The 19,526-nt window shown below is 43.6% G+C and overlaps 1 protein-coding gene across 1 annotated transcript in view; it reads right to left on the reverse strand.

Moving 5' to 3' along the window:
* Positions 1-202: 202 nt before the first annotated feature.
* Rad50 (RAD50 double strand break repair protein) overlaps positions 203-19,526 on the reverse strand; it is a 68,916-nt gene continuing 49,592 nt past the window's right edge. The window contains exons 22-25 of the mRNA XM_042688854.1: positions 4,702-4,787; positions 3,900-4,042; positions 1,696-1,829; positions 203-574 (exon numbers count right to left, since the gene is read on the reverse strand). Coding sequence (XP_042544788.1) covers positions 388-574; positions 1,696-1,829; positions 3,900-4,042; positions 4,702-4,787 — 550 coding nt within the window. The 3' untranslated portion in view covers positions 203-387. The remainder of the gene's footprint in view (positions 575-1,695; positions 1,830-3,899; positions 4,043-4,701; positions 4,788-19,526) is intronic.

Genomic DNA, 19,526 nt, shown 5'->3' on the forward strand with positions numbered 1-19,526 from the left:
CCACAGCACCACTTCTGGCTTTTTTTCTTTTTGCTTATGTGGTGCTGAGGAATCGAACCCAGGGCCTCAGACATGCAAGGCAAGCGCTCTACCACTGAGCCACCTTCCCAGTCCCTCAAATCTTAAATCTTTCTAGCATCTTCAGATAATTTTTTTTTGCAAAGAAACAGATGACATTGAATTTCAATACCTAAACGATAAATTAACAAAGCATGAAGTCATTTATTCCTCTTGTCCCAGGGAAAGGAGTGAAGAACAGAGCGTGTGTGAGGCCACCTGGGAAAATCTGTTGGGTTTCAGGTGAGATGACTTCCATTATTATCATAGAGCCTTGACAACCAAGTTCCTGTTAATGCATTGGGTTCCACTGGCATCGGAAGCTATTGGTTAATGAACGTAAGAGCCCAGGGAGCTAACACTGCATGTCACAATCTCTGAGCACTGATCAATATTCTTATTAATCCTGTAGAATTTCTCCACGTACTCAGAACGTCCCAAGAGCTCCACAAAATCTTCATCGTGAGTGATGACCAGAAGCTGGAAGTTACGCTGCTGTGAGCGACTTTTTATTATCCTGCAACAATATATTTAGAAGCCTGATTACTAAAACAACAAATAAGGGAGATCCGAGTTTCCTGTACTGCGAGCCTGGCTGGCGTGGGGCAGGCTGGCCTGGGCCCTCAGCTCAGCCAGCTCCATCCTCTTCTCCAGGCAGTGGAGACGCAGGGTCTGTGTCCCACCGAGGCTGGGCGCAAAGGATTAAGAACCTGGTCTTAATTTGGACTAGTTTCTCCAGATCAAAACAGGAAGGAACGCTCTAGGAATACCTTAAACTGCTCACCTGCCTAGATTTCCTGGCCCGCTGTCCTGTTAAGACAAACAACAGGTAGGGGAATAACACTGCTTTCTTAGAGCTGGCTCTACTTAGAATTCTGCCACCACTAGTCACTAAATGCATCAGTGCTATGACACACGGGGGACCTGCGTGGGTGGGCTGGGAGCGTTTTTGCTCACTGTCTATATGCTGAGGTAACCAGTTGTGAGAATGAAACCTGACTTTTTAACCACTTATTTATTAACTGGATGCACTTAAGGTTTCTAAAGCAGCAGCAGCTCTTCCTCACTGGTCCCCAGCAGGCTGGAAAAGACAACTTTGCTCAGTGCTCCTGTCCCAACCCTTGCTGCTAGTGTCACAGAAAACCCCATCTCTGCCAGCAAGATCCTTTCTACGTTCGGGTGAGTATCTTTCGCCTCCTATTGCAGCTGCAGTGTATAAGGAAGAGCTGGTCACCTTGGAGACTATCCCAACACAAGTGAACGCGGTAAAAGCTGTATCATTCCCCCTCTCCTCACACTAGTGACTGTCATCCCTCCGTCGTCGGATACAGTACTAAACCCATACCACCACCTACAGTGTCTGGCAGGGCACGTACATTGTGCACACCCTGTGGGTTTGGGGAAACCCAAACAAAACTGGGAACCCCTCACCCTAGGTTTCCTTATGAACACATAGGGAGAGGAAGGATGGTCTAGGGCTGTTCCTCGTCTAGTTCCCTTTTCAGGCGAATCTGAGGAATTACAGTCAAAAGTGGGGGGGGGGGGGGGGTAGAGTTGGCTTCTACTGGCTTCCGGAACAAGGACACATTCAATTCAGTCTCCCGTAACAAACCATGCTCCCAAACATAAGATACTTACTCAACCAGAGCATGCGCAAGGGATTCAATGTTCTCTCTGTCAAGATTTGTTGTTGGTTCATCCAGGGCTAGGATGCCACAATTCAGGCAGAATGTCTCTGCCAGTGCTAGGCGGATGATGAGCGAGGCCAACACCTGAAAGAAAGGACCCTGTTAAGTCACATGGCAGAGCCGGCACATTCTCTGTAGAAGCAAAAGGAGGGAAAATGTCCCAGAATCCCTTTTGTTAGGGGAATCACGTGCTCACATGACGGTGAACCACCAGCTGCATACTCTTGGCCAAACATTTACAAGGAAACAGAAAGCTGCAGTCCCCTCCATTAGAAACAAACAAACCCTACTGGGGCCTGGGAAGGTGGCTCAGTGGTAGAGTGCTTGCCTCCCGTGACCCTGGGATTGATTCCTCAGCAGTATATAAACAGAAAAAGCCAGAAGTGGGTGCTGGGCCTTGAGCTGAGACCCACAGTTCAAGCTCCATGACCGACAAAAACAGAAAACCCTGTTGTACTAAAATTTGAAATTGCATGCTTAAAATAGATGCACATCTGTAACTAAGGATTTTAGTAAAGACGGACTATTAACATTAGAAAATTACCCCCCCACCCCCAGGTCACAGGTTCTCCATGTTTTGTGGTTCGAAGGCACCAGGTATTGCATTCTAGTCTCTACTGGAATATCTGTATCTAATTTTGAGTAAAAGAGGAAAAAAACAGTCATGGGTCAAAGTATCAGGATAAGCATGAAAGTATGGCTTTACTTAACCTTACCTGTAAGAAATGCAGGTAACAAAAGCCATCAGGCAAAAGCCATGTGAGTGTACGGACACAGGGCTAAGGATTTAAGACTAGGGCTTGGATTTTTTTTTTTTTCCCCCGTCCGTTTGTGGGGCCTGAACTCTGGGCCTGGGCACTGTCCCTCAGCTCTTCAGCTCAAGGCTAGTGCTCTACCACTTGAGCCACAGCACCACTTCTGGCTTTTTTCTTTTTGCTTATGTGGTGCTGAGGAATCGAACCCAGGGCCTCAGGCATGCAAGGCAAGCGCTCTACCACTGAGCCACCTTCCCAGCCCTTGGATGTTTGTTTTAAGTGGTAGAGTACAGTAGCAAGTGAGGCCCTCAGTTCAATCTCCAGCACCACCAAAGTGGGGCACGTGTAGAGGCCACTGTGGAAAATAGAAATCACTTTCTGTGTCAGCTCAAGTCCCTTTCCTCTCATGCCCAGAGCAGGCAGGCAGGTTACAGAAAGTACTACCTTCTTGAGGATAGGTGCTTCCTTCCTAACTTGGAACTGCACCCCCAGCCTCTGTAAGGCCAGTATGAGGGAGGCAGGGTGACTGCTTTAGCTAAGGAAGTATTTGCTTCAAAGCAATTTCAACTTAGAGATCATATATACAAGGTATTGGTTACGCCACTTTTTTTTTTCCTTTGGCCAGTCCTGGGGCTTGAACTCAGGGTCTGTTTGTGCTCAAAGCTAGCTTAACTCTACCACTTAAGCCATAACGGCACTTCTGGCTTTTTCTGTGTATGTGGTACTGAGGAATGGAACCCAGGCTTCATGCATGCTAGGCACACACTCTACCACTAAGCCACATTTCCAGTCCATACCACATATTCTTTAAGTATATGGCCATCCCTTCTCTAGGATTGAAATTTTATCAAAATCACCTTAAGAACCTGAAGTCTTTGGCACAAAGCTGTGCACAATGAAAAAAACCTAGCCTCGTGTTCTGACTATCCTCTCCCTGACCTCCCTGTTCATATCTGACTTAGGCTTTTTCTGGAGCCTCCATGGCCAGCTGACCTGACCTGGTGACTGTATCTTGTATATGTGTTGCTCTCAGCAGAGGCCCTTGAGTATATACCAGTGCCACTAGCTGCCTGGCAGATCCTTCTGGTCTAAGCAAGAGGTAGAGGGGACTCAGTCCTTCCTGTACAGTGTGGACATATTATCAATGGGATGCCTTAAGAGACTGGAAATGGCATCATCTGGCTCAACCTGGGCTCTTCTTGTTTGCTAAGCTATTACTATGATCAGCAGTGTCATCACTATTAATATAATTACTTCCAGGGATGTATCTCAAGGTAAGGTTTAACTGCATTTTTTTCTTCTTGGCACAACAGTGGCCAGGGCAGCCCTGGGGTGCCTGTGATACTGTGTCTGTCCTTCGGTTGCGTAAGGTGGTTCAATTAACTCTAGAAATACCTGCCTTCTGTCCAGCACTGCATCGTCCTCGCATATCCAAAGCTGTGTCTCCCTTTAGCATCACGACTCTGTAGTTGTAATTCCGCCTTTTATCAGAAGCTGACACATTTTCATCAGCATCTGACCGAATTTCTATGTATTCAATGTCTGAAACAGAATATTTTAGAGACATCTACACTCTGCAGCCTATTACAAATGCCAAATAAGCTTAAGAGCCATGCTAGTGACTGGCTGGCCTTGCTGGGGGTGGGGGGTGGGGTGGGGAATGACTGCTAGCTTTCGATTTCTATTTTCTGGAGCTGCATGGATGGATGGAAGAGCCTGATGGAGCCAGAAGCAAATGGGATGCTGCCACCTTTCAGCCCCTTAGGTTCATCTCTGAGTCTTTGGAAAGCTTCACTAAGAAGCTTTGGAATAGAAAGTACATGTTGCTGGGCACCGGCGGCTCACGCCTGGCCTCTAATACTTGGGAGGCTGAGATTTAAGGCTCCAAGTTCAAAGCCAGTCCAGGCAGGAAAGTCCATACAACTATTATCTCCAATAAACCACCAGAAAACCGGAAGTGGTGCTGTGGCTCATGATAGAGCACTAGCCCTGAGCTGAAAAGTTGAGGGACAGCGCCCAGGCCCAGAGTTCAAGCCCATGATTAACACCACCTCCCTCCCTCCAAAAAAGTGCATGTTGTCTTGATAAAAATTCTTAGAAAATCTGAAGGAAATGCTGGAGTTCAGGGAGATAATGCCAGCAAGCTAAGAGGAGAGGGGGACAGGGCTTTGGGAAGAGCGTTTATAACACCATCTGATTACCTTGTCCTCGGTAGGTACTTCGCCAAAGATCACGTATAATTTTATTGATTTCTTCCATTTTCATACTGTGAAATTTCATTATTGCTCTGGAAAAAGAAACCATTGTGTGAGGGAAGGGATGGCAGGGGAAAACAAAGAAGGAGGCAACAATGCTTGATAAGAAATGTACTCATGGGGCTGGGAAGGTGGCTCAGTGGTAGAGCGCTTGCCTTGCATGCCTGAGGCCCTGGGTTCAATTCCTCAGCACCACATAAGCAAACAGAAAAAAGCCAGAAGTGGCGCTGTGGCTCAAGTGGTAGAGCGCTCGCCTTGAGCTGAAGAGCTGAGGGACAGCGCCCAGGCCCAGAGTTCAGGCCCCATGACCAATTTAAAAAAAAAAAAAGATCCAAGACCATTCTTTAAAAATTGTTGATCTTGGACTGGGAAGGTGGCTCAGTGGCAGAGTGTTTGTCCTGCATACATGAGGCCCTGGGTTCGATTCCCCAGCACCACATAAGCAAAAAGAAAAAAAAGCCGGAAGTGGCGCTGTGGCTCAAGTGGTAGAGCACTCACCTTGAGCTGAAGAGCTGAGGGACAGCGCCCAGGCCCAGAGTTCAGGCCCCATGACCGGACCCCCCCCCCCAAAAAAAAAAGAAATGTACTCATTACCTTGCTCATGTAACTGTAACCTCTCTGTACAGTATTTTCACAATAAAAAAATTACAAAAAGGAAACCATTGACTGGTATTTTACAATGAAAAAACTACTGTGAACTTGTACATGTAATAGCTTCCCCGATACTTTCATTTGGCCTGACATGCCCATCCCCAAGTGTAACCCTAACACTCCCCTAGAGCCACCTTCCAGCAAAGACATTCTTAGGAAGCACGCTTATGAGCCAATGAACGTCAGCCCAGTGTCACTCCAGTGGTAAAAAGGCCAGCCTCACTGCTTCACCATCGGGGATGTGAGATGGACTCACTTCCATCTTTGGCCTCTATCTGATAGAAATAAAGAAACTCGTCAATGCTACTGCCTTTGCAGAATCATTTCATGATGTTCCGGTTCACCAGCCAGAGAGAAAGAAATGACTCAACATAAACATATCAGATGAAGGACTGAGGTGGCAGAGCCTGGAAAAACCATATTCTGCTTCTTGATGAGACTGCAGCAGCCTCCATTTTCTACTTTACTATCTTTCTCAACATTTTTTGCTTTCAGACAGACAAAAACTTAAACACAATGTTCTTGGAATAAGGACTGCCTCGCTATAGCTTTCTGTTAGGATCCTCATTTCCCAAATGACTTCAAAAAGCTATTGTTCCCACTAGGTTAAAAAGCATTTAGTAACCTATAAAGAACTAGTGTCTATTCTATTGTGGAGAGTAAACTCCAGGTGGAACAGGCGTGTCCAGTGCACTGTCTTGGCCCTGAGTCCCTGTACAACAGCAAAGGTGGTGCACAGACCAGCGCCACGGCCACATGAACTACTAATTTTGCTGTCCCTGCCTTTCCAGTATGGAGTTGACAGCCATGCTATGCAAGAGTTCGGGGATGACCTACTTAGAGGGGTTACAATGATCTTTTTTTTTGGGTCTGGTCGTGGGCCTGAACTCTGGGCCTGGGCGCTGTCCCTCAGGCTCTTCAGCTCAAGGCTAACGCTTTACCCCTTGAGGCACAGCGCCACTTCCGGCTTTTTTTTGTTTATATGGTGCTGAGGAATCGAACTCAGGGCCTCAGGCATGCAAGGCAAGCGCTCTACCACTGAGCCACCTTCCAGCCCACAATGATCATTTTAAATAGTCATTTATCTCATGTAATTGTTATACTGAGAGTTAAGATTTGAACTCTACAATTTAGTCTCTAATTACCATGAACAAAACAAGACTCAATGAAATTAGTAACTTGCATCAGAGAAAAGTGGCTAGGAAGTTAAAAGTCCTCAATTAGGACATTTTGGTAAGGGTGTTATCTTTTTTTTTTTTTGGTCGTGGTGCTTGAACTCTGGGCCTGGGCACTGTCCCTCAGCTCAAGGTGAGCGCTCTACCACTTAAAGCTACAGCGCCACTGGTGTTATCAAATCTTAAAGGTTTACCTACCTCCCAAGTTGTATATAAAGCCAAAAGAACCACCAAATATAGGCTTATTTTGCTTAAGAAAAATATTCTAAGCCAGGTGCCGGTGGCTCACGCCTGTCATCCTAGCTACTCAGGAGGCTGAGATCTGAGGATTCACGGTTCAAAGCCAGCCTAGGCAGGAAAGTCTATGAGACATCTCCAATAAACTACCAGAAAACTGGAAGTGGTGCTGTAGCTCAAGCGGTAGAGTGCTTGCCTTGAGCTGAAGAGCGCAGGTACAGCGCCAGGCCCAGAGTTGAAGTCCCACAACCAACCAAAAACAAACAAAAAAACCAACCAAATCTAGTAGAGTCAGGTACTAAAAAAATAAAGATTAAGTAGTGTTTAAGTACAGGAAAAAAAAATTGAAAATAGTTTACTGCTGCATTAAGAGATCAGTCTGTATCAAAAGAAGCATTTACTGCAACACTAGAGTTTTGCTAAATCCCTAGCGTAAGTGAAAAAAATGGAAAATTTCCTTACTCTGATAAAATTTCTCTCCAGTGTCTACACAGCAAAGAACAGATTTAGTTTAAGATATAGAAGCATTCTTCCCTCACCTAAGTACCAGAGGAAGATAAATGGTGTTCTGGCCATCAGTTTAGAAGATGGAATGCAAATGACTTAACTGTACACACAGAAAATCCAAGAATACTAAAGCTAGCCATAAATAAAATTTTACAGAAACATAGGATATATTACCCAGTAACCAACACATACAGGAGAGAGAAAAAAAAGTAGGAACTTACTATTTACAAAGGTCGTGATAATGAAATATATTTGCAGGAAGAAATCTAAAGGCACGATGTGATCTAGAGGAAACTGGCATAAAATTTTACAGCAGAATAAGGGTCCTAAATGGCAGGTTCCATACTCCAAGTAATCCATAAATATCCCAAATAATTATACTTAAAATGCAATGCAAAGGAACAACATTTAAAAGACATTAAAGGAATCCTTAAGCCGACTCTGAAGTTCTAAGACAATGCATAAAACAAAATTGTGGTACTGAGGAAAAAAAAATCAGTGTATGCAACCCAGAAATAAACACAAATAGATGTAGTACCCTAGAACTATCCCAGTTTAAACCAAATGGAAAAATTTCAATAGGAGAAAAAAGGACTAATGACAATAAGTAATGATACTTGTGTGTATAGTAGTACTAGGGTTTGAACTATGGCCTTGCACTTGTTACGCTGATCTACCACTGTGTCATACCTCCGGTCCTATTTTTGCTAGTTATTTTGAGAAGGACCCCATGACCTTTTGCCCTTGAACTGTAGTCCAAATAGCTAGGATTCCAAGTATAAGAGCCAAGCTGAAACTTGTCAAACACCAAAATAAAATTCAGATTAACACATTAAAAGTTAAAGGGCACACCAGGCACTGGTGGCTCACGCCTGTAATCCTAACTACTCAGGAGGCTGAGATCTGAGGATTGAAGTGCAAAGCCAGCCCAGCAGGGAAGTCCATGAGATTCTTATCTCCAATAAACCACCAGAAAACCAGAAGTGCTCCTGTGGCTCAAGGGTAGAGCATTAATTAGCCTTGAGCTGAAGAGCTCACAGACACAGCCCAGTCCCAGAGTTCAAGCCCCATGACCATCACCACCACCAATAACAACAAAAAAGGGCTAGGTGTGGTGGCTCATGCCACTTAGCAGATGGATACAGGAGGACTATGTTTGAGGCTAGCTTGGACAAAAAGAGTATCTCAAAGAACAAGCTGAGTGTAGCGGCATGCCTATGATCACAGCCATGCAGAGGTTCAGTTCAGGTAGGAGGATTGCCCAATGTAAGCCTTGGGCAAAAGTTTTAACAATGAAAGCCCAAGTAGTAGAGCAGACCTGGGTGCAATACCACCATACACAAAAAAAGTTAACAAGCTGGTGTGTTGGCATGTCCCTGCAGTCGCAGCTACTCAGGAGGCGGAGGTTGGAGGACTAATTTAGGCCAGGAGTTTGAGATCAGCCTACGCAATGTACTAAGACCTGTGTTAAAGCTTACAATGAAACTGCCAGAAAGTATTTTCACAATTTTAGGATTGGAGACTCTTTTAATAAAGGCACAGAATTGAGAAGCCATAAGCTAAAATCTAAAGAATTGACAACAAAAATAAAATTATCAATGACCCCATAAAGTTAAATGAGGAACCAACAGCAGGTAGCTAATAATGTCTGTGAAAAGGATTAAGATCCAAAACTTTGTGGTACGAATCACACAAAAAAGGGGGACAAGCGAGGAGGAAAACAGGCAGAGAACTAAACAGGCAATTCTCAGAAAAATGCAGACAGCCAACCTATACAAAGACATTTCACCTCAGTGGTGAGGGAAGTGCAAATTAGAATACCTTCCGTGCAACACACTGGCAAATGTGAAGATGGGTATTAACACAGACATGGGAAATGGCCACTTTCCTATACTACTGGCTGAAACGTATGCTTTTGGAAGGCAATGAGGCATTAACATGCTAAAAATGAATGTACGCTTGGAAAATAACTTCATTTTTTTTTTTTTTTGGGTCAGTTGTGGGGCTTGAACTCTGGGCTTGGGTGCTGTCAATGCACTCTTCAGCTCAAGGTGAGCGCTCTACCACTTGAGCCATAGTGCCACTTCCAGTTTTCTAGTGGTTTATTGGAGATAAGAGTCTCATGGACTTTCCTGCCTGGGCTGGCTTTGAACTGTGATCCTCAGATCTCAGCCTCCTGAGTAGCTAGGATTACAGGTGTGAGCCGCCGGCGCCTGGCTCATTTTTTTTTTTTATATATTAAATAGTTTTTATTGTGAAAATACCGTACAGAGGGGTTACAATTACATGGGCAAGGTAATGAGTACATTTCTTATCAAGCATTGTTGCCTCCTCCTTTGTTTTCCTGCCCTCCCATCCCCCCCTCCATAACTTCATTTCTAAGAAACTATCTTTGGTATATCTGCACAAGTGTGCAAAGACATTCTACAGCATAATCAGCAGCTCACTTTAAAAAAAAGCTTCTTCATATCTATCAGTGGTTGAATAGTTATTATCTACAGATTATTCAGCTATTAAAAATGAGGTACATGGGCTGGGAAGGTGGCTTAGTGGTAGAGTGCTTGCCTAGCATGCTTGAAGCCCTGGGTTTGATTCCTCAGCACCACATACACAAAAAAAGCTGGAAGTGGCACTGTGGCTCAAGTGGTAGAGTGTTAGCCTTGAGCAAAAGAAACACAGGGACAGTTCTCAGGCCCTGAGTTCAAGACCCAGGACTGGCAAAAAAAAGGGAGGGGGTAATTATATATACAAAACTGACCGCTTCATAAAAAACAAAGTTTCACCTGTTCAGTGAAAACATGAAAATAGGTCACCGCATCACAGAAGCGTGGCGCTGATCACTCAGCATGTTAGACACTACCACGGGAATGGACTCTGCCCATAGGTCCATCTGTGATGTGCAATGTGCAAAGACAAGAAGCATGGAGATGTTTTATCGCCAACACCAGGTTGAATGGGTAACGTGGTACAGAATATTCTGGACAGACAGAGGGGAAAATGACATCTGTCTGGGAAGAGCTTCATCAAAGTAACATTCCAAAGAGGAGTTTAGGGAAATGTGGATCGTCTTCCTGAGAATTGAGAAATGGAAAGGGAAAGCCAACACTCCTACAGTGAGAGCGACAGGTAACATCACCTTCAGCAAGGTGTTTGCTAGGCTGGTGCTTTACTACTTGAGCCACACCTCCAGCCTTTGCTTTTTGCTGGTTATTATGGAAATGGAGTCTAGCAAACTTTACTGCTCAGGATGTCCTTAAACTTCAGTCCTCCACATCTCAACCTCCTTAAGAGCTAGGATTGTAGGTATGGGACACCAGCACCCAGCCTGAGTGACCCTGTTCCCAAGCATGCAGCCAGATGTCACAAAAGCAGCAATATATCAGGCCTTGCCAAGACAGTAGCTCAGTTTTCCTTAAAAAAAAAAAAAAAAAAAAGCTGGGCGCTGGTGGCTCACGCCTGTAATCCTAGCTACTCAGGAGGCTGAGATCTCAGTTCAAAGCCACCCCAAGTAGGAAAGTCTGTGAGACTCTTATCTCCAATTAATGACCAGAAAACCAGAAGTGGTGCTGTGGCAAGTAGTAGAGCGTTTGCCTTGAGCTGAAGGGCTCAGGGACAGAGCCCAGGTCCAGAGTTCAAAACCCACAACAAACAAACAAATTAGCAGCACACACACGTTATACTGGGTGCAGTGTACCTTGATCAAGTTCACTATGTGCGCATTCATCCTCCCTTAAAACAATTTCATTAGATTTCACTGCTTTATTTCATATGGATGTGAAGTCCTTCAGTCACACTCTCCTTCCTTTACCTTCACGGTTCGTCCTTTCCCCTCCTGGTACCTATACCCCAGCAGAACCTATTATACATCCCCATAATTCATTTTCTAGTGAATATTACCCAAAGGGATTATGCTGTGGTTTATCTCACACAATACAAATTTATCTCACACAAAGTACAAATATGTACTGAACTCTGGGCCTGGGCGCTGTCCCTCAGCTCTTCAGCTCAAGGCTACCACTACCACTTGAGCCACAGCACCACTTCTGGCTTTTTCTGCTTATGTGGTGCTGAGGAATTGAACCCAGGGCCTCATGCATGCAAGACAAGCACTCTACCACTGAGCCACCTTCCTTGCCCTCCTTCATCATTTTCTTTACCTCCTCATTTACAGTCCCACAATTATAAATTTGTCTGCCTAGGTCTAGATTCCACAAACAAGCAAACAAATGTGATCTGCCAGGTGCCTGTAATCCTAGCTACCCAGGAGGCTAAGATCTAAGGATTGCAGTTCAAAGCCAGCCCGGGCAGGAAAGTCCGTGAAACTCTTATCTCCAATGAACAACCAGAAAACCAGAAGTGGTGCTGTGGCTCAAGTAGCAGAGTGTTTGCCTTAAGCTGAAGAGTTCAGGGACAGCGCCTAGGCCCAGAGTTCAAACCCCACAACTGACACCCCTCCCCCCCAAAAAGCAATCTTTTTCCTTTCTTTTTTTTTGGGTCCGGCCGTGGGGCCTGAACTCTGGGCCTGGGCGCTGTCCCTCAGCTCTTCAGCTCAAGGCTAGCGCTCTACCACTTGAGCCACAGCGCCACTTCCGGTTTTTTCTTTTTGCTTATGTGGTGCTGAGGAATTGAACCCAGGGCCTCCCAGCCCTCTTTTTCCTTTCTTAACATGATCATCATGTTAAGTTGCATCAATTTTCCTGAAAGTGGCCCAAATTTATTCTTTATGGCTGAATAATACTCCATTATGTGTATGGACTACATTTTAAAAAATCAGTTATATAATATCTAAACTGTTCCCATAGCTATTATGAATAGTGCTGTAATAAACATAGGTATGTAAGTGTCTACTGTATCCTGACACATTGCCAAGGGTCATATGGTAGTCCTATTATATTATTTTGAGAAACCTCCAAACTCTTTTCCATATTGTTTATACTAACTTACATTAGTCTAACGGTTATATAAGGGTTCTTTTCCCCCTACACATCCTTACAATATATGAGGCAGTTGAGGGATCTTGTTGCTGCTCTGAAGGCTCCTTCTCTATCTCAGGACTTGGTCACTAATATAGAACCAAATATCTGAGACAGAGCCATGAGAAAGAAGATGTAAAGGCTTACAGGAACATCTAAACACACCAGAAATTCCGCCACCAGATCTGTCCAGCTCTTGCTCCTTTCCCTAAATAAGCCAACTCCAGAACTCAAGCTACAGAGATATACTATCACTGTGCAAAATCTAAACTGAAGCTCAATCAGAAAGGCAGAAAAACACAAATCTTGAACTGGATTTCCCCAGTCGTAATTTATCTCACTGACAATATTAATTGGAAAGAAAATACATATGGATTCCTAGTAGAAGTACTTAATGAAAACAAATCTGAAGAAAAGCAGTAAAGATGATACGTACAAAAGCATTCTCCAAAATATATTTTCATCCTTACATTGAAAATTAGACACAGATTTGAAATACACAGGTTGCTGAAAAACTGGCAACATTGACTGTCATTCTCTACTGCCCTACAGTGCAATACTGAGGAACCTCTTGCCCCCTGACATTTGGTGGGTGCAAGTGATCTGTGTAAGGGGAATGGTATCATGTTCCAAATTAATAATGACTTTTTTCTTTCTTAGCAAAATCAAAATCCTTAATTTGCCAAACTTCTGTTGTCATCTTTTCATGCGAAAACCCCTAAAGCTATTAAAACTATTAAACTAATTTCGTTTAGTGAGATTCTTTCAAGTGTCAGCTTCTACGATCAGGCAGTAGTTCACTGCTGCAAGATAAACATTTTTTAAAAAACACAAAAACAAACCTATAGTAGATGTAAAATGCCCCTGGCTATCTTTCGGGTTTGTGATCCGTCTTTACAAAATGCAACTGAAGTAAAACTATAGATTATTCACTGCCAGGACAAGGATGATGGCCACAAGATGAACCTGAATAACGTCATCCACAGCTCCCCCAAAATGCGGGGGCCTGGCCCGCACAGCCTCCCAGAGCTGCTGCCATCTACAAAACTGCAGAGGTTGCAGGTCTCTACTGACTCAGAAGTATGACCTCACTTGCAATTTCCATATCTGGAAGAAAAAAATGAACGCAGACCATTTTGGGTGTAGAATACCTACAGTAAGTAATATATCCCAATAGAATTTAAATTGATGTATTCTGTAAGTATGAGGTAATACATTTGAAATGATGCATCTTTTCCCCTTCTAGTGTCTGGCCACTGCCCATTTATACCAAGTGATGCTTTCAGATGATTACCAATAGCAGATGACAATCAGCTTTTCTTGAAAACGTACCACTGGTTTCCTGTGTTACCTTAAATAGACAGTTGAATGCAACTGTTACCCTGACTGCATGCTTTATTCTAAGAGGGAAATTTCAGATCTATTTTTCTTCTGGGGGAGAAGGCAAATTTAGCCTCACAATACAAACCTTGAGAAGTGCACTGTTGGCCGCAATAAGCCACACAGACTCAAGTTTTGGGGAAATCTGAACCACTTTGCTTCTCACTTAGAAGAATCCATCTGATTACTAGATAACAGATCTCGGTAAACTGCCTGGCTTTGTTCCTTAAGCCTACACTGCTAGAAAGCACCCCTGCGCCTTGCAGCCCACCCGCCCCCTGCTCAGCGTGATGCATCTAAGGCTTTTTTTTTTTCCTTTGCAGAAACACCTTGGCTTCCTTCCTTATTCTAGGCCAGGTCAAACTCTGGAGGCTCACCCAGGCCGCCCCTAGCCAGCTCAGCAGCTTGGAGAAGGGGCAGGGTGACCACAGCATCTCAGCGTAGGCAAACAGATGAGTGGACATTTGCCTTATTGAGGGACTGCCTGTGGTTCCTGCTGTCACTGGCTCTCCAGGGAAGCAGGGACAGCTGGAGGGCTCCAGGTGTAATGTTCTTTTTAGTTAGCTTCAAGACCCCAGGTCCACAGAGCAATGTGCCAAAAGCAGGAGGAGCTAAACCTGACACAGAATACAAGTGAAACTGAAAACGAAGGGGCTGGGAAGGTGGCTCAGTGGTAGAGTGCTTGCCTTGCATGCATGAGGCCCTGGGTTCCATTCCTCAGCACCGCATAAGCAAAAAGAAAAAAGAAAGCCGGAAGTGGCGTTGTGGCTCAAGTGGTAGAGTGCTAGCCTTGAGCTGAAGAGCTGAGGGACAGCGTCCAGGCCCCACGACTGGACCCAAACCAACCCCCCCCCCCAAAAAAAAAAAACGAAATAACCTGCCTACCAAACATGGTTCCTCAGCCCCTTTGTCAGTGACCACATTTTTCTTTTCTTCACAGCAGAGCTCAGTATCTCCATTCTCTCTTCCCTCCAACCAGGCTTTAGTGTCAATTACCAACTTCCATTTCATCAAATTCAAGGATCACAGCACTCATCTTTTTTTGGGAGTGTATGTTGGTCATGGGGCCTGGGCTCTGTCCCTCAGCTCTTCAGCTCAAGGCTAGTGCTCTACCACTTGAGCCACAGCATTACTTCTGGCTTTTTTCTGCGTATGCGGTGCTGAGGAATGGAACCCAGGCCTCATGCATGCAGGGCAAGCACTTTACCACTGAGCCACCTCCCCAGCCCCCCAGTACTCATCTTAAGTCTAAGTTTTTGAAATATTTTCAAGGTATAATAATTTAAAAAATCCTCCCCATCACAGCAGCTGCTAATTTTGAAATAAATGAATCTTGAGACATTGCCCTCACTTGTACTCACTCCATATGCAATCTCATCCTCTAAGACCTCTTCCCTGACCGCCAGAGTCCAGAGATGGATATGCCTGCTCCCTGCTGGCATCCTGTGAAAACTGCACCTGCCCGTCTCTACTTGGAGCGCCTGTGCCCTTATTTTGTATGTCTTTCTTATCCTAAAAGTCACATCCTCACAAAATGTCTTGCCTTAGAAAGCGTTTCAAGTACTCCTGTTAATCTCACACTTCAGTTTTCATTCTAGCACCTTCTATTACTTGCAAGCATTTTCTTAATTTTGTTTCTTCAATTAGCTAGGTAGTTTGCCATTTAGCTAGGTAATTTCCTAGGCAAACTGCTTAATCTCTCCAATAGACTGGGACTCCCTACACCCTTTACAGAGCAGGCCCAAAAATTAGATTGTGCACAATAAATATTCAATTAATAATACTGTCTCTCCTTCACAGACCCCCAACTTGGGGGTCTAACAACATTTAAATAGGAACAACAAAACCCAACATTTTCTTAAAATCAATTCCTTAGTGCCATTAAAAAAATAGAACATGGGGCTGAGAATGTGGCTTAGTGGTAGAGTGCTTGCCTAGCATGCATGCAGCCCTGGGCTTGATTCTGTAGTATCACATACACAGAAAAAGCCAGAAGTGGCATTGCGGTTCAAGTGGTAGAGTGACAGCCTTAAGCAAAAGAGGCTTAAGGACAGTGCCAAGTCCTGAGTTCAAGCCCTGGGACTGGCAAAAAATACAAAAAAAACCCACAAAGCTAGGCTCTAATGGCTCATGCCTGTAATCCTAGCTACTCAGGATGCTGAGATCTGAGAATCGCAATTCGAAGCCAGCCGGATAAGAAAGTCTGGGAGACTCCTACCTCCAATTAATCGCCAGAAAACTGAAAGTAGAGCTAGAGCTCAAAATGGTAGAGCGCTGGCCTTGCGCAAAAGAGCTCAGGGACAGCGCCCAGGCCCTGGGTTCAAGCCCCATAACTGACCAAAAAAAAAAAAAGTGAATAAAAGAATTAAATACGGGCTGGGAAGGTGGCTCAGTGGTAGAGTGTTTGTCTTGCATAAATGAGGCCCTGGGTTCGATTCCTCAGCACCACATAAGCAGAAAAAAGCTGGAAGTGGTGCTGTGGCTCAAGTGGTAGAGTGCTAGCCTTGAGCTGAAGAGCTGAGGGACAGCGCCCAGGCCCAGAGTTCAGGCCCCACGACCGACCAAAAAAAAAAAAAGAAAATTAAATGCAATACTTGCAATTATGAAAACTAGAAGAATATGGCAACTGCTTCAGGTCATTGCAATGGCCAAGGTTATTTTGGAGAAGACCCAAAAAGTACAGGGAAAAACAGCAAATAAAGATGTGAGATTACATCAAACTAATACAAGTTTCTGCACAGCAAAGGAAACCCAGAGTGAAGAGACAATGTATAAAATACTGAATTGGAAAGCCAGACCCAGTGGCTCACGCCTGTAATCCTAGCTACTCAGGAGGCTGAGATCTGAGGATCTCGGTTCAAAGCCAGCCCGGGCAGGAAAGTCTGTGAGACTCTTATCTACAATAAACACTCAAAAACCAAAAGTGGTGCTGTGGCTCAAGCTGTAGAGCGCTAGCCTTGAGCTGAAGAGCTGAGGGACAGCACTGATGTCCAGCGTTCAAGCCTCATGACTGACCAAAAAAAAATACTGAATTAGAGAAAATATGTACCACTTATTTTTAAAGGAAAATCCCTAAAGCCTTAATTACTTTCTGTTCACTGTAACAAGAAATAAAATTTTTAGCATCTTACATTGAGTTATACATCACAAAAGCAGGTGTATCCTCAAACATAATTCAAAACCTATCCAATTGGCCATAGACAATTACAGAGAAAGCAAACTAGGAATTCTTTTTTTTTTTTTGGGGGGGGGGGGAGGGGGAGCCGATCATGGGGCCTGAACTCTGGGTCTGGGCGCTGTCCCTCAGCTCAAAGCTAGTGCTCTACCACTGGAGCCACAGCACCACTTCCGGCTTTTTTTTTTGGCTTATGTGGTGCTGAGGAATCGAACCCAGGGCCTCAGGCATGCAAGGCAAGCGCTCTACCACTGAGCCACCTTCCCAGCCCCAAAACCAGGAATTCTTAAAAGTGGAATAACTTATTTAAATGAACAAGCTCATTAGTAAAAATCAGGTTATGGGTTTTCTTTCTCTTGGTTTTTGTCCAAGATCTTTGTACCTCAATATTAATGGAGTTTTGAAAGGGGATGAATGTATATGAACAGAATAGTAGTGTTCTTGATATATGTAAACTGTTTTGGAATCTCAAGTCTGTATCAATGGTTGTGAAATTCTCAGGCTCATTAAATCCTTGCTTTGTTGTAAAAGCTAAAAATAATAATAGTAAAAAAAAAGAAAATATGTACCACTGATTCATCTTTCAGGGAGCTGATATCCAGAATGCATAAGAACTAAAACAAAAAAACAAATGACTAAATTTAAAAATGGGCAAATGATCTAAACACACTTTCAAAAGAAGAAATGCAAATGGTCAACAAACATGAAAAAATGCTCAGTATCATTAGCCATCAGAGAAATATAATCAAAACAAGATTCTATCTCTTTAGTTAAAATGGCTACTACCAAAAACCAAGATGGGCACTGAGCTTGTCTAGCTACTCAGAAGGCTGAGATATGAGGATTGTAGTTAAATGCCAGTCCAGGCAGGAAAGTCCCTAAGACTCTTATCTACAGTTAATCAACAAAAAGCTGAAACTGGAGCTGTGACTCAAGTAATAAAGCACCAACCTTGAGCTTAAAAGCTAAGGAACAGCATACAAGCCACAAAACAAACAAAAAAACCCCAACCCCCCAGCAAAAATGTGAGGAAAAGGAATTTTCTTTTTTTTTTGGAGGGGGGGGGCAGGGGCAGGCCGTTGTCAGTACTGGCATTTTGAACTCAGAACCTTGTACTTGCTGGGCAGATAGCCTACCACTTGAGTCATGACCTTTTTTGCTTTATTTATTCAGATAGGGTTATCAGGCTTTTGCCAAGGGCCAGAAACAAATCAAGATCCTTCTACCTATGATTCTCAGAGAATTCATTTTATATTCTTGGTGGCAATGTAAATTTCTGAAGTTCCTTAAAAAAATATCTACCAGCCAGGCGCCAGCGGCTCACATCTATCATCCTAGCTACTCAGGAGGCTAAAATCTGAGGATTTTGGTTCCAAGCCAGCCAAGACAAGAAAGTTCATGAGATCAATTAACTACCTGAAAACTGGACGTGGCACCGTGGCACAAAGTGGTAGAGCACTAGTTTTGAGTGAAAAAGCTCAAGGACAGAGCCCAGGCCTGAGTTTAAGCAAGCCCCCATGACCAACCAAATAGGTAGACAGGTAGACAGACAGACAGACAGACAGGTAGATAATCTACCATATAGTCTAGAAGCTCAGGCCCTGAGTTCAAGCAACCTCCATGACCGATGGACCAACCAACCAACCAACCAAATCACTCACTCACTCACTCTAGCTCACTCACATAATCTAGCTATCACATTTCCAGGTATATATCCAAGAGGATATGCAACCAACATATCCATACATATACATAACAGCTAAGATATGGAATCAGTATAGGTGCCCATCAATAAAAAATGGAGTAAAAATGTTATACTTAACATATATACATACAGGCAACAATAGACTCAACTATGATTGAAGGGAATTTTGTCATTTGCATGTAATGGGAAGATATTCTGTTCAATGAAATTAGGCAGACACAGATAGATAAATACCTCAAATACGGACCTAAAAATAAGCTAAATGACTTGAGCAGTGCGTACCATATACATATATGGAAACAGCACAGTGAACCCTATTAATATATATGTTCAACTAATATGTTTCCATAAAATAATTTTAGACTAACAAAAAATGGGGGACTGTAAATTAAAGCCATGATGGTTTATCATTTTTAAATCCATTAAATTATCAAATACTAAGAAATTTACAGACAATGAAAGAGAATGCATAATAAGGCTGGGAATGTGGCTCAGTGGTAGGGTGCTTGCCTAGTGTGCATGAAGCCTTGGGTTCAATTCGTCAGGACCACATACACACAAAAAAGTTGGAAGTGGTGCTCTGGCTCAAGTGATAGAATGCTTTGAGCAAAAAGAAACTCAGGGACAGTGCCCGGGCCCTGAGTTCAAGCCCCAGGACTGGAAGAGAGAGAGAGAGAGAGAGAGAAAGACAGAGAGAGAATAATGAAAACAACTGTTGGGAGTATAAACCCATATGCCATATTTAGAAAAAAATTAATGTTTTGAAAAAGGCAGCATATTCTGCATCCTGCTGCTATATTGTCACTTCATTATAAGTTTGCTCTAGAAGACTTAGCAAGAACGTTTCTAGAATCAAAATTTCTATTTATAAAGGTTTAGGAAAAAAAACAAATATTCAGCCATAGGAAAATGCATACACATTAGTACATATTCACAGTACAATTTTTTTTTTTTTTTGTCAGTTGTGG

Source organism: Dipodomys spectabilis, unplaced genomic scaffold, assembly GCF_019054845.1.
Source record: "Dipodomys spectabilis isolate Male_0828 unplaced genomic scaffold, ASM1905484v1 ptg000119l, whole genome shotgun sequence".
NCBI lineage: Eukaryota > Metazoa > Chordata > Mammalia > Rodentia > Heteromyidae > Dipodomys > Dipodomys spectabilis.